The 23,783-nt window shown below is 49.6% G+C and overlaps 1 protein-coding gene across 2 annotated transcripts in view; it reads right to left on the bottom strand.

The window, feature by feature from the left end:
* Positions 1 to 23,783, bottom strand: part of DDC (dopa decarboxylase) — a 379,409-nt gene that overhangs the window by 162,693 nt on the left and 192,933 nt on the right. For both annotated transcript variants that reach the window (XM_073678337.1, XM_073678336.1), the window contains exons 5-6: positions 17,205 to 17,339; positions 8,334 to 8,477 (exon numbers count right to left, since the gene is read on the bottom strand). In XM_073678337.1, coding sequence (XP_073534438.1) covers positions 8,334 to 8,477; positions 17,205 to 17,339 — 279 coding nt within the window. The remainder of the gene's footprint in view (positions 1 to 8,333; positions 8,478 to 17,204; positions 17,340 to 23,783) is intronic.

The following is a 23,783-nucleotide window of genomic DNA, read 5'->3' as shown; positions in this document are numbered from 1 at the left end:
GGAGCAGGAGGCGTACCTGTAGACTTGGAAAAAGAGTTAAGTACCACAGGTTTGAGGAGAGATACATGGAAGGAGTTAGGGATCCGTAAGTTGGCCGGGAGTTTCAATTTATAGGCCACCGGGTTGATCTGACTGGTGACCTCCAGAGGTCCGATGAACCGAGGCCCTAACTTGTAAGAAGGTATCTTGAGTCGAACATATTTAGATGAGAGCCAGACCTTATCTCCTGGACGAAATTGAGGAGGATCCAGGCGTTTTTTGTCAGCGTGTCTTTTCATCCGTTCGGACGACTGAAGGAGTGCGGATCGGGTACTCTCCCAAATGGAGGAAAATTTGCTAACGAGAGATTCCGCAGCCGGGTTGTCCACCAAGGTGGAGACAGGAAAAGGAATCCGAGGATGCTGACCAAAGACTACAAAAAACGGGGATTTGGAGGAGGATTCGCTCTCGTGATTATTGTAAGAGAACTCGGCCCATGGTAGGAGATCCACCCAGTCAGAATGGTGGGCATTAACGAAGTGCCGGAGGTAACTGGTCAGGTTCTGATTGATCCCCTCCACTTGACCATTGGACTGTGGGTGGTAAGCGGAAGAGAAGTCCAGGGTGACGTCTAGTAGTTTACAAGTGGCTCTCCAGAAGCGTGATGTGAACTGTACCCCACGATCCGACACGATGTGGAGGGGCAGGCCATGAAGACGGAAGATGTGACGAATAAAGTCTCTAGCTAGCTCGGGTGCAGACGGGAGGCCTGGTAGGGGAACGAAATGAGCCATCTTGGAGAAGCGGTCAGCGACCACCCAAATGACCGTACAACCGGCAGAGAGTGGGAGGTCAGTTATGAAGTGCATTGCAATATGCTGCCAGGGGGCAGCAGGTACTGGGAGCGGAAGGAGGCGACCGGCTGGCAGATGTCTCGGAACCTTGTTGCGGGCGCAGGACACACAGGCAGAAACAAAGTCTATTACATCCTTGTGCAGGGTAGGCCACCAGTAGTGACGGGAAATAAGCTGGAGGGTCTTCTTCTGACCAGCGTGGCCAGCCAGTTTAGACGAGTGACCCCAGTGAAGGATCTTCTCCCGATCAGGTACTGATACGAACGTCTTTCCGGGAGGGAGACGATTTAGACTCACGGGAGCCACCTGCATTACTCTGGCGGGATCGATGATGTGTTTCGGATCTTCCTCGAGATCAGATACCAGAAAGGATCGAGACAAGGCGTCCGCCTTGACGTTTTTGTCAGCCGGGCGAAAATGAAGGACAAAATCAAAACGAGCAAAAAACAAGGACCACCGGGCTTGGCGCGGGTTAAGTCTCTGGGCATGCTGGAGGTAAGCCAAGTTCTTGTGGTCAGTGTAAATTATTACCGGGTGAAGAGCCCCCTCAAGCAGGTAACGCCACTCCTCCAATGCCAGTTTGATGGCCAATAACTCTCGATCTCCTATGGAATAATTGCGCTCTGAGGAGGAGAAGAGTTTAGAGAAGAAGCCGCAAGTTACCATCCTCCCGGAAGAAGATTTTTGAGTAAGTACCGCTCCAGCTCCTGAGGAGGAGGCGTCCACTTCCAGGAAGAACTGCTTGTTGCCGTCCGGGCGATGCAGCACCGGGGCGGAAGAGAAGGCCTGTTTTAAGGAAAGAAAGGCTTCTTCTGCTTCGGGCGGCCACTGTTTGGGATTAGTACCCTTACGGGTGAGCGCGGAAATTGGGGCAGTCCGGGAAGAGAAGTGTGGTATGAAGAGGCGGTAGTAGTTGGCGAAGCCCAGGAACCGCTGAATGGCTTTCAACCTCTCGGTCGGGGCCATTTCTCGATGGCAGACAGTTTCTCTGGATCCATTCGTAGGCCGGTCTGAGAAATAATGTAGCCCAAAAACGGAAGCGAGGTCTGCTCAAAGAGGCACTTCTCGTATTTAGCGAAGAGGTGATTCTGCCTGAGCCTGAGCAGGCCCTGACGAACGTCCCTCCGGTGAGTCTGGAGATCCGGAGAGAAGACCAAGATGTCGTCCAGGTACACCACTACGCAGGAGTAGAGAAGGTCCCGGAAGATGTCATTGACCAACTCTTGAAAGACGGCAGGAGCGTTACAGAGACCAAAGGGCATTACCAGGTATTCATAGTGGCCGTCCCGGGTGTTGAATGCCGTCTTCCATTCATCCCCCTGACGGATACGAACCAGGTTGTACGCCCCACGGAGGTCTAGTTTGGTGAAGATTCTAGCCCCCCTCAGACGATCAAATAATTCTGGAATGAGCGGAAGGGGGTACTTATTCTTCACCGTGATCTGGTTTAGGCCTCTATAGTCTATACAGGGACGGAGAGAGCCGTCCTTCTTTTTGACGAAAAAGAAGCCTGCTCCCGCCGGGGAGGTAGATTTCCGGATGAATCCCCTGGCCAGATTCTCCTCAATATATTCGGACATCGACCGGGTCTCAGCAGCGGATAAAGGATAAATACGCCCACGGGGAGGAGTAGTACCGGGTAACAGGTCGATGGGACAGTCGTATGGTCTATGAGGGGGTAATGTCTCTGCCTCCTTTTTATTAAAGACATCAGCATAAGACCAATAAGGAATCGGAAGTCCAGGTAGATTAGCTGGGGTAGGAGAGGGACAGACGGGGTGGACGGGAACCAGGCAGGTCTTATGACAGTCTTGTCCCCAGCGAAGGACTTCTCCGGTTTGCCAGTCAAGCACGGGTGCATGTTTCTGGAGCCAAGGCAGACCTAGCAAGAGGGCGTGAGAGAGTCCAGGCAGAACATGAAAGGAGATACTTTCAGAATGCAGCATTCCCACCTGCAGAGTAATGGATTCGGTGATGAGTTGGATGGGGCGTGGTAAGAGCCCCCCATCCACGGCAGCCACAGACAAGGGTACAGCCAGAGGTTTGGTGGGGATGCGGTATTTCTCTACCAGGGACTGTGAAATAAGATTCCCGGCTGCTCCAGAGTCCAGTTGGGCTAGTTCGAAATAACGGTTCTCCCCGTAGACGATTGAAACTGACAACAGCTGGGATGGAGAGGATTTATTCTTGTCTAGGTGGACCTCTCTGAGCGAACCTAGACACAGGCGTTTCCCGACCTCTCCGGGCAGGCACGGATCCGGTGCTCCTTACTGCCACAGTAGAAGCAGGTCCCCTCGGCACGGCGTAAGTCCTGACGGGTCTTGACCATCTTGGTCTGGTCGACCTGCATAGGCTCAGGAGGGTGTACCTGGTTAGAGACAGAAGGAGTGACGGGTTTCTGAAAAGTAGGAGCTAGACGTAGTAACCTCCTCTCACGGGTGACCTCTCTGGCACGCTCCTGGAACCGTAGGTCAATCCGGGTGGCAAGAGTTATTAAGTCATCGAGAGTGGTAGGAATGTCCCGACCGGCAAGTTCATCTTTAATACGGCCGGACAGACCCTCCCAGAAGACGGAAACCAGAGCGTCGTTATCCCAGGCCAGCTCCGAGGCAAGGGTACGGAACCGTATGGCATATTGGCCCACGGTGAGGCTTTCCTGACGGAGGCGTAGCAATGATGATGCGGATGAGGTCTTCCGTCCGGGTTCGTCGAAGACTTTCCGGAAAGCCGTGAGAAAAGCAGGCAAGTTGGACACCAGGGGGTCTCCTCTCTCCCATAGAGGATTTAGCCAGGCCAGAGCCTCCCCGGTGAGATGGGACATGATGAATGCAATTTTGGCCCGGTCGGAGTTAAACTGGTGGGACAATAGTTCAAAGTGCAGGGTGCACTGATTTATGAAGCCCCGAGCCTGGACGGAGTCGCCTCCGAAGCGAGGAGGTGCAGAAAGCCGGGGTCCGGGGTAGGATACCATGGTATTAGTGGGCAGCGGAGCTGCCGGATTGCGAGACATGGCACTGGCGGAGGTTGTCGGTGGAGCAGTCAGAGTATCCAGGCGAGTATTGACATTCCGCAGGTGACCCAGGATGGACTCCTGTTGGGACCTTTGACGGGACAGTTCATGACACAGGTCCGAGAGCGAGGGAGCTTGGGTGCCACCGGGTTCCATGGCCCGAGCAAACTGTAATGGGTCTGGGAGGCGGAACCTCTGGGCTACAATACAAGGGGGCGGTCCTTGTAAGGGAGCGGGTGGCGACCAGGCAGGGAGTCACAGGAGGTGACCTGGACAGTCTCTGAGTGAACGGGACAGTCTCTGAGTGAACGGGACAGTCTCTGAGTGAACGGGACAGTCTCTGAGTGAACGGGGCTGGAGGTCACGGCAAGTGACCGGGGCAGTCTCTAGGTATAGGGTTGGTACGACCTGTGGCGGCTGAAGATAGACGAGAGCTCCCAGGTGAGCAGGCGAGAGTCTCTGGATGAACGGGTGGTCACAGCATGTGACGGCGGAGCCTCCAGGAAGACCAGCGGACAGGCGACAGATGAGCGCTCCCAGGTGAGCGGGCAGAAGTCTCTGGACAGGCGGGTGGTCACAGCACGTGACGGCAGAGCCTCCGGGTAGGCAGACAGACAGGTAGCAGATGAGCGCTCCCAGGTGAGCGGGCAGGAGTCACTGGACAGGCAGGTGGTCACAGCACGTGACGGCGGAGCCTCCAGGTAGGCTAGCAGGCAGATAGCAGATGTGCGCTCCCAGGTGAGCGGGCAAGCTGGTCCATAGACAGACTGACAGGAGTTGGTAGGCAGACCGTCGGACCTCAGGCAGGCAGGCAGGTAGCTGATGTGCGCTCCCAGGTGAGCGGGCAAGAGTCTCTGGAATAGCTGGTGGTCACAGCACGTGACAGCGGAGCCTCCGGGCAGGCAAGCAGGCAGGTAGCGGAGAAGCGCTCCCAGGTGAGCGGGCAGGCTGGTCCTTAGACAGACTGACAGGAGTAGTAAGGCAGACCGTCGGACCTCAGACTAGCAGACAGGTAGCAAGTAATCAGGCAGGAATCTGACAGGTAACTGGCAGGTAACTGGCAACGGGACCTGAGGGCTGAAGCACAGGTGAGACACAGGTGCAAACAACATTGCTCGGGCACCTCCATTTTGGAGGAGGTGCCTTATATATGATGAAGTCCTCCGGCCATTGGCCGGGGACTCCTTAGGACGACGCGCGCGGCCCCTTTAAGAGGAGGGGAGCGCGCGCGCGCCCTAAGCACAGGGGCCGGGAAGGAGCGCGCGCTGAGAGCAGAGCGGGAGGAGGACGCCGGGAAGGAGCGCGCGCTGACAGCAGAGCGGGAGAGGGACGCCGGGCATGGGGCAGAGCGGTGAGGGGAGCAGCGTCCCTTCCTAGCAGAGGGCAGGGACGCCGGCACTACAGGTGTCCAACCTAGGGACAGAGTGTAACCCCGATAGGTTTCCCCTAGAGGTGCTGGCTGGAGAGGTCAAGGAGACCCCATTAATCCCCGAGCTGGAAGTGTCCCGGGGTAAATTTGGGACAGCTCAGCTACAGGATCCCACCCTGACTCGGGCACGGAAAAGGGTGTTAGAGGTAAATGGTGTAGCTTAACAGCCCGGTGCAGATACTGTGATTCCACGTATGGTGATCAACGGTGAGTAGCTCTGTAGGGTAGACAAAATCAGGGACGAGGTCGTGGAACAGTTAGTGGTACCTCAGTCGTACCGTCGGGCGGTTCTGGAGATGGCACACACACACCTGCTGGATGGACACTTAGGGGTTAAAAAGACGCTAGAGCGTATCTTGCAGCTGTTCTTTTGACCAGGGATTTACGCGGAGGTTCAAAAGTACTGCGAATCCTGCCCCGAGTGTCAGCTGATCACACCCACCGCAAGCTCCCGTAGCCCATTGGTACCTCCGCCAGTGATAGAGGTACCTTTTGAACAGATTGCAATAGACTTGGTAGGGCCCATTGTAAAATCCGCTCGTGGCCACCAACATATACTTGTGGTCATCGACTGTGCCACCCGGTACCCGGAGGCTATACCCTACACCTCGGCAAAACTGATTGCACGGGAGCTGTTTGCCATGTTCTGTCTCCTTGGGCTGCCTAAGGAGATCTTGACGGATCAAGGGACCCCTTTTATGTCCAAGGTGACGAGAGAACTGTGCAAACTGCTAAAAATAAAACAATTGCGCACCTCGGCGTACCACCCTCAAACCGACGGGCTAGTAGAACGGTTCAGTAAAGCCTTCAATTCCATGTTAAAAAAGGTGGTTTCTAAGGACGGAAGGGATTGGGTCATGTTACTACCCTATTTGATGTTCGCCGTCTGTGAGGTACCGCAGGCTTTCACAGGGTTCTCTGCCTTTGAGTTATTGTACGGCAGACACCCTAGGGGTCTGTTGGACGTAGCCAAAGAGACGTGTGGACAAGAGCCGACTCCACATAGGAGTATAATTGAACACGTAGATAGTATGCAGGACCGGATCGCGGCGGTCATGCCCATTGTGAAAAAACATCTGTTAGATGCCCAGGCAGCACGGAGGTGCACATATAATAAAAGAGCCACGGTCAGGTCTTTTAACAAGGGCGATCGGGTGGTAGTACGTATACCCTCAGCCAGGGGTGCGTCCGGGGGAGAGGTCAGGATAAGTGATGCTCTCACTAAACAGCAGCGAGGGGAGGCTCGCTCGCTGGTGCAGCGGAATATGGACGTGTTCAACAGAGCTACCGGGTAGGACTGCGGTTCTCCAGCATGACATTGTCACCGAACCAGGGGTAAGGGTACGAATAAGACCGTACTGGGGACCCGAAGCCGGGAGGCAAGTCATCACGGCTGAGGTAAAGCAAATGCTCCAGTTAGGAGTTGTCGAGGAATGCGCGAGTCACCAAGTGGTTTCTGTCACTGCAAAATTTCAGTCTCTGTGTAGAAGTTGCAGGCAAACGCGGATGCCCTGTCCCGGGCACCCATTATGGTGACAAATGTTCAACCCCACAAGTTTGAACGGGGGGGGGAGGGGGATATGTGAGGCAGTGACTGGGATCATATATGAGGGACGTTATATATCCCCAGAATGTGTACAGAGACCTATTAAATCCATTGGAGTGCATTGCAGTCACACACACCTGCAGCTGCAATGCAGGAATGAAGGTAAGCATTGACCTGGTCAGGCTATCTGGCTAAGGCAGATTAGTAAAACCTGGCAGGGCCTTCATTTCTAGGTCCTTTAAAAAAAAACCTGCATTAAGGATTAGTGTTGTTCAGGAACATAGCAGGAAAGCTTGGCGGGCCTGTGTGTAGCTGAACCTACACCTGGAAAGGCTTGACGCGGCCGTTGCCCACAGCAACAGTTGTTATGGACTGATGTTAACCCGGCTGTGAACCGGAGGACTTTCTGTTTTACCCGTGAGTTGCTGAATAAAAGCTGCTTATGTTGTAATTGTTGGGTCACTGCCTCAGTTACTGCACGGCGTGAACACCGCCGCTTTAGAGTTATTAAACTTGCGGTTAATCAGTTTGGAAAAACGAAGGCTTAGAGGCGATCCTATTACAATGTACAAATATATAAGGGGGCAGTACAGAGCTCTTTCTAATGATCTTTATGCAATTAGGCCTGCAACGGGGACAAGTAATAACTTAACGTGAGCACCAAAAATGCGAATGCTGACACTGCTGGAACGAAGCTGGCACAGGAGGTGAGTGTAAGTGTTTTTATTTTAACGGTGCGATGTGCCTGCGCAGTCTGGCCAGATACAGAAGAAAACATCAGCCTTTACAAGTGAGAGGGAGGACGCGGATGAAGGATAGCATACCGCTATCTCCAGCAAATTAGGACACATACCTCGATCTCCGGCGAGTCTTGAGGAGGTGTGTGGCATTGGAGTTCACACATGCGCATAGCGCGATCTCCAGCGACATTTTGTTGAAGACAAATTTGCAGTGTGAAAATTTATCTTCAACAAAATGGCGCCGGAGATCGCACAGGATGGAGGCAGCACATAACAGGATGGGGGAGCAGGATGGGGGCAGCACATAACAGGATGGGGGCAGCAAATAACAGGATGGGGGCGCAGGATGGGGGCAGCACATAGCAGGATGGGGGCTGCACAAAATAGGATGGGGGGCCAGGATGGGGGCAGCACAAAAGAGGATGGGGCGCAGAATGGGGGCAGCATAAAACAGGATGGGGACAGCAAAAAACAAGAAGGGGGCAGCAAAAATACCAGGGGCTGAAAAAAAGAGGATGGGGCTGCACAAAAGAAGATGGGGAGCAGGATGGGGGCACACATAACAGAATGGGGGAGCAGGATGGGGGCAGCACATAACAGGATAGAGGCGCACATAACAGGATGGGGAGCACATAACAGAATGGGGGAGCAGGGTGGGGGAGCATATGCCAGCATGGGAGACCATATACCAATAAAAATGCTCGCCACCCGGGTGTATAACGGGTTCAATAGCTAGTTAGATATATTGATATGAGAGATCGAAAAATGCACATACAAACACTGGGATAAGACCTTCTGTCTTGTCTTCCTCTAAAGCCTTCTTGAGAGCCTGCCCACGAGCGACAAAGTTCTCATCGGACTGAATCTTTTTCATTCTCACTCCACTGATTAGTCCAGCCCTTTCCACAGATGAGTGAGCCTGCAGGTAAACATATTTTCACTTTAAATATTTTCAAAAATATGGGTTATTTGGTAATTCTATGACATGACTTTAATGAAAAAGTTTAACTCTTGCTTAATTAATAGCAGATAAATAACGATGGGGGCATAATTGCTAGAGATGAGCAAATTAGTTTAAAGCAAATTGAATGGCAGCCACCAACTAATACACTGCATAAGACTGCATCAGTCAGAAAATACTTACATGTCCTCTGGTGTAGCCGGGCATTTCCCCAAAATGCCTTGAAACTATCACATCCCATCATTGAGCACAATCAATCAGGAGGGACTATTATTCTCTCATAAATGCCTCTTCCTGGCAAAGCCCACGTGGTCTCTACATGGAGACTGGAAACTGGAATGGAGGTTTATCAGTGATCAGTTCCACTTTTGTCTTGGATGCAATGATAGTTGGAGATTGGTCTGGAGTCCCCGTGGGAAACATCATGAAGAGGTCTTCACAAGGGAACATCACACCTTTCCTACTCCCTGGATTATGGTGTCGGGTGGTGTAATGTACGGTAGCCAGACCCTTCTTGTCTTCATTCCAGGTACATTAACAGCTCGGCGTTACATTGATTTGGTGGTGGAACCAGTGGTACATCCATTTCTCTAAAGTGGCACAGAAGCCATTTTTCAACACAATTATGCAAGGCTCCATTGATGCTCATGCTACTGTAAGCCACTTGCATGGACAAATTGGGCTACGATGGCCTGCAGCATTTCTGTACCTATCTCCTATCCAGCTCATCTGGGACATTATTGATTGGCAATTGCAAAGGCAACTGCCGGCAGCCAATGTTGATGACTTGCAAGTGCATTCAGTGTGGCAAAAAATTCCTCAGATCAATAATCTCATTGATAGATTTCCAAAGCGTGCAAAAGCATGTATTTATGCATGTCACGCTCATACTCTAGACTGAAAAAAATTGAGATTTTTTAAGTATTTTGTTTCCATTTTTTCATTGTTTGTATCTCATTAACATATCTACCAGTTTAACTTTGTTTTATCTTCATCATCTATCACTGGAATAAATTGGTGCTCAACCCTTTAGGAGCGACTCATTCATACTGTGAGTCAGTATCTCCTGACATTCAGCAGTCTGTATGAGCTGTCATATCCCATCTCTTATCATAGTATCTGTACAAAGACCAATTCCCTCAACAAGTGCCCTGCAGCTAGAAGAGGATGCGCGGGCAGCTGCCCTTTCAGGAAATAAATCCAAAGCAATCTCTTATGCCTTTTATGGCCTAAAGCAGTGTAAATATACCCAACCTAATCCTGCTTGTTATAACAAAGGAAGTCTGCAGAACCTAATGTACTCTATTTCTTCCCCACATCATAGCTTTTATATTTGACCAGTGTCAGTGGAATAGACTTTAATAAGCTGATGACATTTCAGAAGCATATTTATTTTTATTTAAATAATTATTACAGAAATGTAACAAATGAACAGAGATCAGTATGGAAAGGAAAGTATGTCCTGCAAAAAGGATGTTACTTTGTAGTATGCAGCGGATAATTGCATGTCAGTTTCCTTAATTTGTTTAAATTAAACCTAAAATATATATTAGAAATGTACATATCGTACCAATGTACAAAATAAAATAAGAGCTCATCTATGTAGTTTATCATGGTCAAGGAAGAGTGATTGTACATTCTCTACTAAGACGAAGGACCATATTCTTTTGACTGGTGAGACCTTTTTCAAAAAGGGAAAAATCGGCAGCGATTTTATGACTGTTGTCAGCAAAAAAATCACAGCTGCTTTACCAAAAACCCTGAGATTCACTGAAATGCTACAGTAGTATGCCTACAGGCTTGTCACCATTGCAGCCATCTTGTATCAGGACTATACATCAAGCTATAGTCAGGTAAACAAAGACTGATAATGGGCCATGGAGTGGCAGGGGATTAGGATGGTGAGCGCACCTTTTTTGTTTTCATACTATATTCAGCTGCACTATAAAAAAAGGTTAGAAACTTTTAATAAAGATCCAATAGCTGCTTCAGTACAAAAAACATGATTGTGGAGGAAAGAAATTAGTCATTCAATAAAAATACAAGAGACAACACCTGTTCCTGTTAAATGTAGCAATATGCCTCTGGACATGGCTATTAAGTCACAGTAAATGGATTTTGTAGCAACACACTCATGCAGCGATCACTTAATTAAATTTACAATGATTGCATTCATAGCATTGTGAGCGATAATTAATACTGATATGGTGAAAGTGGCTTCTAACCGATGCTTTAAAAAGATGTCTGGATCAAAACACAACAGAATAGGTTAAGTCTGTCCCAAGAGAAGTCCAGTACTCACTGATCTAGACTAATGGTGACACATTAACATAACCGACTAATAAGATATCCTAAACTTCATTTCTTGGAAGAGGTTGTCCTGTATGGGTTTCTAATGGGGTACATTCTTTCTACAGGGAAAATGAAGCATTTAACTGCACACATTGATTAGTTTCACTAATTATTTTTAAAAGAGGGCTGTAGTCTACCATAGTGGAGAGCTGCTTTGAGGTCAATAGAGATATTGTCTTTATTCTAGCTTAAAATATATAATATGTCAATTTTCATCATGTATGTGTAGCACCCTGAGGATTCGGCTGCTACAGGGGTATTGCACCTCAATCCAGAGGTGTGATATTCCACTCCCGGGTAAGGATGGAGTGTGGAACTGAGCTCGGTAGGCTGCATGCACTACACACATCCCATTTCCGAGGAGCAGACCGACGGTACTCCCACTTAGAAATGTGCAGGTACGACCGAGTCTGTTCCTGGCTGGAGTGGGAGGGGGGTGGTACATCCCAAGTAGTGTAGGGGCAGATAGGGGGAGCAGCCTGGGTAAAGATAGGAGCTCATTGGGTGCTGGTCACCTGAGCTCACACATAGAGGGTGTATATAAGGTGGGCACCATCAGAGATCAGGGTCAGTCAGTCTGTCAGAGTCAGGAAGAGGAGCAGAGAAGCCCCAGAGAGAGAGTGGAGCAGAGAAAGAAAGACCCAGAGGGGGAAACAGAAGAGAGGACTCTGAGAACCCAAATTCCATCCCCGGGTGAAGAGTCGGCATCAGGGTACCGGAACCCAAGCTGGTGGGGGCAAAAACACACCCCAGCCAGAGACCGGAGGCCGTGGGCAGCGTCTGCCACGGCCACCCACCACATCCACCACGAAGGCATACCACGTGGAGGGTCAGGGAACCCAAGGCCAAGGGTCACCCAACAGAAGGCCCGAGGGAGCTGGACCTGGGTGGATCAATAGTGGGGACGGCCAGAGAAAGGACAGAAGGAGAGCTCAGGGTCACGCTCCGGACTCGCTTGGGGGTTGGCTGGATCCAGGACCTGGTGGACGCAGCACGGCTCGGGAGGTCACTTGAAGCTGGAGTGACCGGAACATCAGCAGTGAGTAAATACCCTAAACTGCACAACCCGACTCTGTCTTCCTTTAACATCTATGCTGCACCACCACAACCCCCATCCTCTGCACCTGACCCCCTGAGGCTATACCCCACCCGTTGGGGGTTATACCACCAAAAGCTGCACCTACACAATCAGCCTCAGCGGACCCTGCTGCAGCGGCGGCCATAGTGACCGCAATACAACGGGTGGCGTAGTCGACAATAAAGAACTTTATAACATCTGTAGGACTGCCACATACAACTGAGTTTGACACCCTGGGCACGGACCGGGTCACAGCCACTCGGAAGACTACAACTCCCATCTGATCCGGCTCCGGATATTCCCCCTAAAGAATATGGCCCAGGGGGCGCGTCAACTTTGGCGTAGTCGGCAGGATTACGTGCCCGCAACACCCGGGTACTGCGTGCCTGAAGAAAAGAACGAATTTACCTCAAAAAGAAGTCTCCTGTCGGTTCCGGAGGGTCCATGCCATCGGACTCCATCACAGGTCGATTCCCGCCGGTTGTCCGCCATTAACAGCTTTTTCCCACCATCTGCAGAGTTTCCCGCCACTGGGAAGCGATTCCCGCCATTTCCAAAGGTTTCCCGCCTTGGAAGAGCGGACGCCATTATGGGCGTGCCAGAGGGTGGCGAGAGGCCACCTCCCATCGTGGGCCAGGACCGAAAATGGCGCCAAAAGTGGAAACCGCCCCCACCAACAGAGACTGTGATGCTAGAGGTGTCTGTCAGCGTGAAAGAACAGCCCCTGGAGCTGACAGTCACCAAGTGGCCCCGGGACCGCCCTCGAAGGGGGAGGAGACGAAAGGAGAGAACAAAGATGGGTGTCGCTTGGAGCAGTCTAGAGCGAGCGCACCCGGAGGCAAGAAGCCGGGAGAAGAATATCGGAGGAGCTTACCCGGAGATGGCGAGAAAGCAGAGCAGCACCGGCCCGTTGGCCAGGAGCCTGCTAGAAACAGAAGAAAAAGAGCAGAGCAGCACCGGCCCGCTGGCCAGGAGCCTGCTGGAAACAACTGTAGAAGAGCAGAGCAGCACCGACCCGTTGGTCAGGAGCCTGCTGGAAACAACGACCCCAGTAGGCCTAGTGGAGGTCCTAGCACAGCTTCCCCGAGACCGGGAGTGTGCGCAGACCGCTCTGGAGGGCCTCGCAAGGAGGATGGCCCGGGTGCAGCGAGAGACGTTGGCGGAGTGGAGCCGAGAGATGGCCCAGCAGACCGAGACCCGTCAGCGGAGCACGCCACCCAAGACGAGGAGACCGACCGCCTCTGAGGATGGCGCGGGAGGACTGAAGGCCGGAGACGGCGCCGAGAAGGGAGCCGAACGAGTGGAGGCAGGTAAAGGGGACGTCTATACCCCAAACCGGGAAACCGCGAACCTGCCCCAGCTCCCCGTCGCAGAGCCCGAAGTCTATCCTGCCGTGCCCGTCGCTGCAACGTCACCGCCGCAGACTAGGCCTCAAACGGGAGCCGCGACCCCTGTGACGTCACACGCCTCGACCCCGGGCGTGACCAAGCAGGAAGTACCACCAGCCTGGTCGCAAGGCCTAGTACCCCCGGGCGCCGCAATACCAACAGCGCCCCCTACCTCCGCGGAGCCCCCGGCCTGGTCGCAGGGCCAAGTAGCCCAGGGCGCCGCCGTCCTTACGGTGCCCTTCACCTTCCAGATACCCCAGGCCTGGCCGCAAGGCCCGGGCAACCCGGGCGCTAACACCACCGCGCCCATAAGACCAAGAGTGCCGCATCTGGGAGAGGACCTGTTTACCCAACACACGTGCCCGGATGGGCAGCCTTTCATCTGGCCCCAGGAATATCATGAACTGGAACGGCAGAGGAAGGCTGGGGCCATGTGTGCACCCCTGATCCCGGCTCCAAAGCCCGTAAAGAGGATCTCGCCCCCGCTAGAAGAGACCCAGTTTGAGTGGGACCCCACCGGAGAAGACCTCATGGGGTTCACTCAGGAGACTCGGGCAGCTGCAGCGGAGCGTGCTGAGTGCTGCCGCCAACAGCTCGAGGTCTTCGAGAGGGAGCGGAGAGAGAGGCGGGTCCGGGAACAGCAAGCTCAAGTAAGGAGCGTGGAGCAGAAGAGCCGGGCCAGGAGAGACCCCCGTGCAGCGCATAGTCCCCGCACCACCGGGACTGTGATAAAGTTTAACATGCAGCATGGGTGGGGCTTCATCCGAGACCACCGCACCCTAGGCGACGTCTTCGTGACGAGGAGAGACGTTGAGTCCCACCTACCGGAGGGACACAGAGGTCGTGACCTTTACATCGGGGACGAGGTCACCTTCACCCGGCACAAGTGTGCCAAAGGACCCTACGCCCTCCATGTGCATCGTCTGACGGAGGAAGAGCTGCGGTGTGAGGAGGAAGAACAAGAGGACCCGGACGGGTCTGAAACTAGAGCCAAAGGTAACAATAAAGAAAGAGCAGGAGGACGCCGTCGTTAAGTACAGCGAAGCAGGAGCTGTATATAGTTGCCCGTCGGGGCACCATAAACTGAAACTGAAACTGTTGCTGTTGCTAAAAATAGTCCCCGTTGGGACCAGCAAGTGTGAACTGTTACCCGTTTAACCCCTAAATCCCACTGACCGAGGACTGAGAGCGGTCATTCCTCCCCAATATCTGGCCGAGGACTGAGAGCGGCCATATCCCTGTATATAGTTGCGCGTCCTAAAGCGCCCCCTACCGGTTTTATAGGAAAACCAGTTTTCCAGAGAGACTGTCGCACTTTACCCGGTCACACGTTGCACAGTGACCGGAGGAGGAGCCTGAGGCGACGAGAATGATTATATGAAAAGTTTTATATGATGTTTTATTATGTTTATGTTTATGAAAAAAAAATGTATGTTTGTGGATGTTATGTCTTACAGCCCGAGGACGTGCTGTGGTTTACCAGGGGGGAATGTAGCACCCTGAGGATTCGGCTGCTACAGGGGTATTGCACCTCAATCCAGAGGTGTGATATTCCACTCCCGGGTAAGGATGGAGTGTGGAACTGAGCTCGGTAGGCTGCATGCACTACACACATCCCATTTCCGAGGAGCAGACCGACGGTACTCCCACTTAGAAATGTGCAGGTACGACCGAGTCTGTTCCTGGCTGGAGTGGGAGGGGGGTGGTACATCCCAAGTAGTGTAGGGGCAGATAGGGGGAGCAGCCTGGGTAAAGATAGGAGCTCATTGGGTGCTGGTCACCTGAGCTCACACATAGAGGGTGTATATAAGGTGGGCACCATCAGAGATCAGGGTCAGTCAGTCTGTCAGAGTCAGGAAGAGGAGCAGAGAAGCCCCAGAGAGAGAGTGGAGCAGAGAAAGAAAGACCCAGAGGGGGAAACAGAAGAGAGGACTCTGAGAACCCAAATTCCATCCCCGGGTGAAGAGTCGGCATCAGGGTACCGGAACCCAAGCTGGTGGGGGCAAAAACACACCCCAGCCAGAGACCGGAGGCCGTGGGCAGCGTCTGCCACGGCCACCCACCACATCCACCACGAAGGCATACCATGTGGAGGGTCAGGGAACCCAAGGCCAAGGGTCACCCAACAGAAGGCCCGAGGGAGCTGGACCTGGGTGGATCAATAGTGGGGACGGCCAGAGAAAGGACAGAAGGAGAGCTCAGGGTCACGCTCCGGACTCGCTTGGGGGTTGGCTGGATCCAGGACCTGGTGGACGCAGCACGGCTCGGGAGGTCACTTGAAGCTGGAGTGACCGGAACATCAGCAGTGAGTAAATACCCTAAACTGCACAACCCGACTCTGTCTTCCTTTAACATCTATGCTGCACCACCACAACCCCCATCCTCTGCACCTGACCCCCTGAGGCTATACCCCACCCGTTGGGGGTTATACCACCAAAAGCTGCACCTACACCATCAGCCTCAGCGGACCCTGCTGCAGCGGCGGCCATAGTGACCGCAATACAACGGGTGGCGTAGTCGACAATAAAGAACTTTATAACATCTGTAGGACTGCCACATACAACTGAGTTTGACACCCTGGGCACGGACCGGGTCACAGCCACTCGGAAGACTACAACTCCCATCTGATCCGGCTCCGGATATTCCCCCTAAAGAATATGGCCCAGGGGGCGCGTCATATGATAATATTATAAAGAGGAGTCTGGTCTGGGGAAGAAAAAAACAGCGGTCCCTGTGGCATTTCTTCTGCACAGAAGCATGAGCTGCACAGGGAAAATCAGTGAAGAGGCTACAGTGCATAACTAGCACTGCTGTCCATATATTCTAGGGATCAGAACAACCTACAAAACAATAGGAGTATGATGGTCAGTCTCAGGGTAAAATCAGTAAATCTTTATTGATACAAAAAATACATTATAAAAATGAGGATGTCAGGTAGAAGACTGCTCCACAGAGTAAGCCAATAAAGCAACTTGTTATATGAACAAATAATCAATCTTCAGCAGGAACATACTGTATTTAGAAGAGAACTGCAGAACCAGAGTTATAGGATATAGTAAAGAGAGGACACGGAACTCATAGTGAGGATGCACCTAAGGGTAAGCATTTCCCTAAAAGGTATATATGCTGAGGAAGTGCCAAGTGGTTTCCCACATAAATGAAGCATAGTAAGAAGCCCGGGGGCTCACTGCAGAGGTATATACAACCCAGGTCAAGCAGTCCCACTCAACAGTTTATAAGCGAAAGTACCAAGTGGATTTCCACAATTCACCCCCAAGAAGAAGCCGTATGCGAAACATAAGTCAGAGTGTTTTATCTTGACCATATTCCATACAGGTTTTGTCCCACATGCTACTTTAAGCATCATTGCACTCCTTGTCATTTTTTAGCATGCATCTGCTTTAATCACATTTCTCTATAGGGCTATCTTAATGGAATTTCCTTACATGCATTATATGCAACCTGCTCTTTTATTGATCAGACTCTGTTTCTGTGAGAATCCACTTGGTACTTCCCTTTGTGAACTGTTCAGTGGGAGTGCTTGACCTGGGTTGTATATACCTCTGCAGTGCCCATTCATCTGATGATCACTGTCATATTTACATGGCCCGATAATTGGGAAGAAGGGTTTTTCAAACGCTCCTTCGCAGATTGTCCACTTGTTTAAATGCTCCCTAAGTGATGGAATATCTTAGCAATATGTTATCACTTTAGTAGAAACACCCCTTTAAGACAGGTATATCTCTATACGTTACTCATTTGTAAATAATTTGCCAAATCAAAAGTGTAGTCAGATTTTTTATTCCAACATAGCACCATATTTTATCACTTTTAACTTACAGTATTGTTTCTAATTTTATACCAAACCTGGTCTGAGGAATAAGCCACCATACGACTGATAATTTCTGCTTCACTTAAATCAGGGTTTTCAGCCTGGAGTCGCTTTGTAACCTTGGTCCTGGCTGCTAGCAGAGCCATTAATGTTGCTTCACTTGCAGTACCCTAAAAAAAAAAAGAAAGAACATAATTTGTTTTGTGCCAAAGAGTCCTTTTATTGGTGTAGTGGTAGTTATGTCATATAGAAAAGTGATTAATCTAAAATAAATATAATTTAAAATGTTTTCAACCACTTTGATATTAATAACTTCTCTGTAGGATAGGTCCTCGTAAATATTAGATCGGTGGGCTATCAGCTGTTTGCAGCACCAGCAGAGTCCAGATGTAAGCTGTGTACAGAACACCACCGCTCCGTCACACAGTTTAGTGTCGGCATCCAAGGATGGCGGATCAGTTCCTAATAAAATAATCGAACCAGTGTGCTCTCCTCCATACACGCTTTACATCCGGCAGCTTCCAAGGTTGCAAACAGTTGATTGGTGGGGGTGTCAGGCCACCAGAATTTCATATTAATGACCTAGCCTAAAAATATCAAGGTGCTGGACCAACCCTCTAAATTACAACACAAAAAGCAAAAATGTCTCATGAACACAACCCCTTTAAATTGGAAACTGATGCAGTGCTCAGTAGAGATGAACGTTGTTCTACTCGAACTGTTCGCCAATCTCAAATTCGAGCTGTTTTGGGCGGTGTTCGAGCCGGTCGGCGAACACGAACAATTTGAGAAAAATTCGGCTGTTCGAGGTTATGTTCGATAACTGTTCGTGCACCAAAATCATAACTGGATTTTTTCTCAGTAATGATGAAAATTAATGTTAATACGCAGTTTGAGTGTACAGCGGGGCGGGGGGAGGGGCAGGGGATGGATCTCTGCAGGAACAATGAAGATCTCCATTTTTTTTTCTCTTTCCCGCATTTGCAGTGGGGAGGTGCAATCTGTCAGCCTATCAGCAGCGCACACACGGAGCGAAGTGCTTTTTTTCACACAAGCAAGGGCATGTGTGATTGGCAGTGTATGTCACATGTCCTTGCCCTATAAGACCAAGCCATTTTCCCCGTCGCCACCATTTTCTCACTGCTGCAGCTGCGTGTTAGACGGCACCGCTGTTGCTGTGTGCGCTATACCTTGTTAATTTCAAGCCAATTTTCGCACAAATATACAGATAGCTTGGGAGTAGGGAATAGTTGTGATTGCAGTCCTTTTAAGGACTAGGTTACAGCATTTCCTACGACTTTTATCAGGCAGGTCTGTGCTCTTAAATAGATAGATTGTGGGAGTAAAGACTAATTGTAATTGGAGTCCTTTTCAGGACATCAGTTCCTTTCAGGTTACATCAGTTCCTATCAGTTTTTGCCAGGCAGGTCTGTGCCAGTGCTGTGCAAGTTTTTTTCACAGCATTTGGCTGAATCTAGCAAAGCTAATCCTTTTTGGCCTATTGCAGAGTGTGTTAGTCAGTGGAGTAGCCTATCTGTGTTGCAAGATATACCACCTGTGTATAGAATACCAATTTTTTTACTGCACCTAGTGAAGTAAAATCTTTTGGGCATAGCATCATTCTATTAGTCCATCTATACTGACCTCCATCAGGTTGCAAACTGAATATAATTTTTTTCTGCATCTAGCTCTGAAAAAATATTTGGGCTTCTAGCAGTGTGTGGGACTTGGTCTATTAGTCCATCTATACTGACCTCCATCAGGTTGCAAATTAAAAATAATTTTTTTCTGCATCTAGCTCTGAAAAAATATTTGGGCTTCTAGCAGTGTGTGGGACTTGGTCTATTAGTCCATCTATACTGACCTCCATCAGGTTGCAAATTAAAAATAATTTTTTTCTTCAATTATCTCTGAAAAAATATTTGGGCTTCTAGCAGCGTGTGGGACTTGTTCTATTAGTCCATCTATACTGACCTCCATCAGGTTGCAAATTAAAAATATTTTTTTTCTGCATCTAGCTCTGAAAAAATATTTGGGCTTCTAGCAGTGTGTGGGACTTGGTCTATTAGTCCATCTATACTGACCTCCATCAGGTTGCAAATTAAAAATAATTTTTTTCTGCATCTAGCTCTGAAAAAATATTTGGGCTTTTAGCAGTGTGTGGGACTTGGTCTATTAGTCCATCTATACTGACCTCCATCAGGTTGCAAATTAAAAATAATTTTTTTCTGCATCTAGCTCTGAAAAAATATTTGGGCTTTTAGCAGTGTGTGGGACTTGGTCTATTAGTCCATCTATACTGACCTCCATCAGGTTGCAAATTGAATAAAAAAAATTTCTGCATCTAGCTCTGAAAAAATATTTGGGCTTCTAGAGGTGTGTGGGACTTGGTCTATTAGTCCATCTATACTGACCTCCATCATGTTGCAAATTAAAAATAATTTTTTTCTGCATCTAGCTCTGAAAAAATATTTGGGCTTTTAGCAGTGTGTGGGACTTGGTCTATTAGTCCATCTATACTGACCTCCATCAGGTTGCAAATTGAATAAAAAAAATTTCTGCATCTAGCTCTGAAAAAATATTTGGGCTTCTAGCGGTGTGTGGGACTTGGTCTATTAGTCCATCTATACTGACCTCCATCATGTTGCAAATTAAAAATAATTTTTTTCTGCATCTAGCTCAGAAAAAATATTTGGGCTTCTAGCAGTGTGTGGGACTTGGTCTATTAGTCCATCTATACTGACCTCCATCAGGTTGCAAATTAAAAATAATTTTTTTCTTCATTTAGCTCTGAAAAAATATTTGGGCTTCTAGCAGTGTGTGGGACTTGTTCTATTAGTCCTTCTATACTGACGTCCAGCAGGTTGCAAATTGAATATAATTTTTTTCTGCATCTAGCTCTGAAAAAATATTTGGGCTTCTAGAGGTGTGTGGGACTTGGTCTATTAGTCCATCTATACTGAACTCCATCAGGTTGCAAATTAAAAATAATTTTTTTCTGCATCTAGCTCTGAAAAAAATATTTGGGCTTCTAGCAGTGTGTGGGACTTGGTCTATTAGTCCATCTATACTGACCTCCATCAGGTTGCAAATTGAATAAAAAAATTTTCTGCATCTAGCTCTGAAAAAATATTTGGGCTTCTAGCGGTGTGTGGGACTTGGTCTATTAGTCCATCTATACTGACCTCCATCAGGTTGCAAATTAAAAATTATTTTTTTCTGCATCTAGCTCTGAAAAAATATTTGGGCTTCTAGCGGTGTGTGGGACTTGGTCTATTAGTCCATCTATACTGACCTCCATCAGGTTGCAAATTAAAAATAATTTTTTTCTGCATCTAGCTCTGAAAAAATATTTGGGCTTCTAGCAGTGTGTGGGACTTGGTCTATTAGTCCATCTATACTGACCTCCATCAGGTTGCAAATTGAATAAAAAAATTTTCTGCATCTAGCTCTGAAAAAATATTTGGGCTTCTAGCGGTGTGTGGGACTTGGTCTATTAGTCCATCTATACTGACCTCCATCAGGTTGCAAATTAAAAATTATTTTTTTCTGCATCTAGCTCTGAAAAAATATTTGGGCTTCTAGCGGTGTGTGGGACTTGGTCTATTAGTCCATCTATACTGACCTCCATCAGGTTGCAAATTAAAAATAATTTTTTTCTGCATCTAGCTCTGAAAAAATATTTGGGCTTCTAGCAGTGTGTGGGACTTGGTCTATTAGTCCATCTATACTGACCTCCATCAGGTTGCAAATTGAATAAAAAAAATTTCTGCATCTAGCTCTGAAAAAATATTTGGGCTTCTAGCGGTGTGTGGGACTTGGTCTATTAGTCCATCTATACTGACCTCCCATCAGGTTGCAAATTAAAAATAATTTTTTTCTGCATCTAACCCAGCCAATAGTTTTGGCCTAATACCACAGTTTGGCCACTCAGCTCTGCTCGGTTACCATCCATTGTTTTTTTGTGCAAACAACTCCAGAGTTGTGAATTAGTTAACCACCAAAATGAGTGGAAAAAGGCCTGCTGCTGGTGGAAAGGGGAATAGGCGTGTTGGGAAGGGGAAAAAAGGTTGTGTCCGTGGGGTAGGTGCAGAAGAAAGACCATCTTCCAGCCAAACTAAAATGTCTACTTCTTTTAGCGGACAATGTGATAAGATCCCTTTCTTACGGCCACGCCAATCGCTACAAATTCCAGATGAGGCACAAAAACAGCAGGTGCTTCAACGGATATCAAGTGCTCCTTTAAGTGGGCTCTCCTCCACATCAACTTCAACATCACAAATACTCCAGTCCTCAAAGGTGTCACCCAAATCGCACTTGCTTCCTCACAGCTCCCAAATCTCCAGCTGCCCGTCTGAGTATGAGGTAGAACAGATGGTTGAGTCTGCAGAGCTGTTTACTCATACTATAGCCTGGGAATCAGAGGTCGACTCCAGCGCTTCTGTGAATCCAGACGAGGAAATGATCTGCACTGATGCCCAGAATCTTTATGAGTCGGATCCAGGACCAGACGCAGAAGGTTCTGACCATAATGTAGACCCTCATTCCCAAACTGTAACTCCTGTTGGTGGAGACAATGAGGAAGACGATGATAAGACTCAAATACCTGATTGGAGCGACAACTTTAGTTTTTTGTCAGGGCAGGAACAGGTTGGCTCTGAGGACGACGGGTGTGATAACGCACAGGGTGATGATGATGAGGTCGGAGATCCCACTTACTGTCAACCCACAGTCAGCCAAGAGATGAGGTCAGCAGAGGAGGTGGAGGAAGATGCTAGTGACGACGAGGTCAGGTTGCGCCTTCCTGGACAGAGACGTAGTACTGGAAGCACGTCAACAACTGCATCCTCAAACACAACTCTGCCTCTCACCACAAGTCGTGGTGGCTCTTCAGGTCGCATGGGTGCTAAGCCTTGCATAGCCTGGGCATTTTTTCAGATCGATAAAGATGACCCAACTCGTGTTATCTGTAACATTTGTCAGCAAAAGCTAAGTAGAGGCCAAAAAATACATAGTTTGAGTACTTCATGCATGAACCGGCACATGGACATGAAGCATAAGTTGCAGTGGGAAGCTCAGTGTGCTACAATGCGGTCTAGCCGGCCGGGCCAACCACCGTCTGCCATATCTTGTGCATCCGCGGCCTCTTCATCCTCTGTGACTGGGGGGACAGCAGTCACACCTGTTTTGGGGCGCAGACCTGCCACCTCTTTACCCGCAACAGCCAGCGTAATTGGCAGGTCATCATTTTCTTTGGAGGTGGTAACACCAGCTGGTCTTGAGCGCTGTCCGACATCGATAGCACCACCTTTGGATCAAGGCAACCTAACATGTCCGCCTGCATCTTCCTCACAGACCGGCAGTTTGCCGGGGACACCCTTATCAACCCCGTCTAAGCACAATAGCCAGCCCTCGGTCCCTCAGATGTGGACAAGTAAAAGACCATTTCCTCCTAGCCATGAGAAAGCTAAGAGGTTGAATTTCACCATCTGCAAGCTCTTGGCTACAGAAATGCTGCCTTTCCGCCTGGTGGACACAGAGGATTTTCGAGACCTTATGTCCGTCGCAGTGCCCCAGTACCAGATGCCCAGTCGGCACTACTTCTCAAAGAAAGGTGTGCCTGCGCTCCACCAGCATGTCGCACACAACATCACCGCTTCTTTGAGAAACTCTGTGTGTGACAGGGTGCATTTCACCACAGACACTTGGACGAGTAGGCATGGACAGGGGCGTTACATGTCGCTGACTGGGCACTGGGTAACTATGGTGACAGCAGGACAAGGGGCTGCTGTCCAAGTCTTGCCGTCCCCACGAGTTGTGCGTCAATCCTCTTTATGTCATTTTTCCTCCACTGCTTCTGCCTCCTCAACCTCCTCTCGGTCTTCCACCTGCACCCAAAGGCTGTCTGGTCATGCCACAAGCTTTCTAACTGCGCAGAAGGGATCCTGCACACCTCCTTACTATGCTGGCAGTAGGGCTCAACGTCATCAGGCGGTTTTTACATTGAAATGTCTGGGAAATGTGAGTCACACAGCTGAGGAGTTGTGGTCAGCTCTGGAGAACCAATTTCATGAATGGTTGTCTCCACTGGACCTGAAACCAGGGAAGGCCGTGTGCGACAATGCTGCAAACCTGGGTGCGGCCCTTCGCCGGGGCAATGTCACACACGTGCCTTGTATGGCTCACGTGTTGAACCTGGTTGTCCAGCAATTTTTAGCCCACTATCCCAGACTAGATGGCCTTCTGCAGAGGGCACGGTCGCTGTGTGCTCACTTCTGCCGTTCGCATCCCGCAGCTCAGCGACTTACATCTCTACAGAAGTCGTTGCGCCTGCCACTTCACCGGCTAAAATGCGATGTGCCTACCCGGTGGAATTCAACTCTGCACATGTTGCAGCGACTGTGGCAGCACCGACAAGCCCTGGTGCAATACGTTCTGACGTATAGCCTGGGCCAACGAGATTCAGAGGTGGGGCAAATCACGCTGGAGGAGTGGTCTCAGATCAGGGACCTATGCACCCTTCTGCACAGATGTTTAGCTAAAAATTATTTTTAATTTTAAATCTGGTGAAGCTTATTATAGATGGCCTAATAGAATCAGTACTGCACACTGCT

Source organism: Phyllobates terribilis, unplaced genomic scaffold, assembly GCF_046119375.1.
Source record: "Phyllobates terribilis strain yellow unplaced genomic scaffold, ASM4611937v1 Scaffold_4__5_contigs__length_816908805, whole genome shotgun sequence".
In the NCBI taxonomy this organism is placed as follows: Eukaryota; Metazoa; Chordata; class Amphibia; order Anura; family Dendrobatidae; genus Phyllobates; species Phyllobates terribilis.
This window is presented reverse-complemented; position numbering and strand designations above follow the sequence as displayed.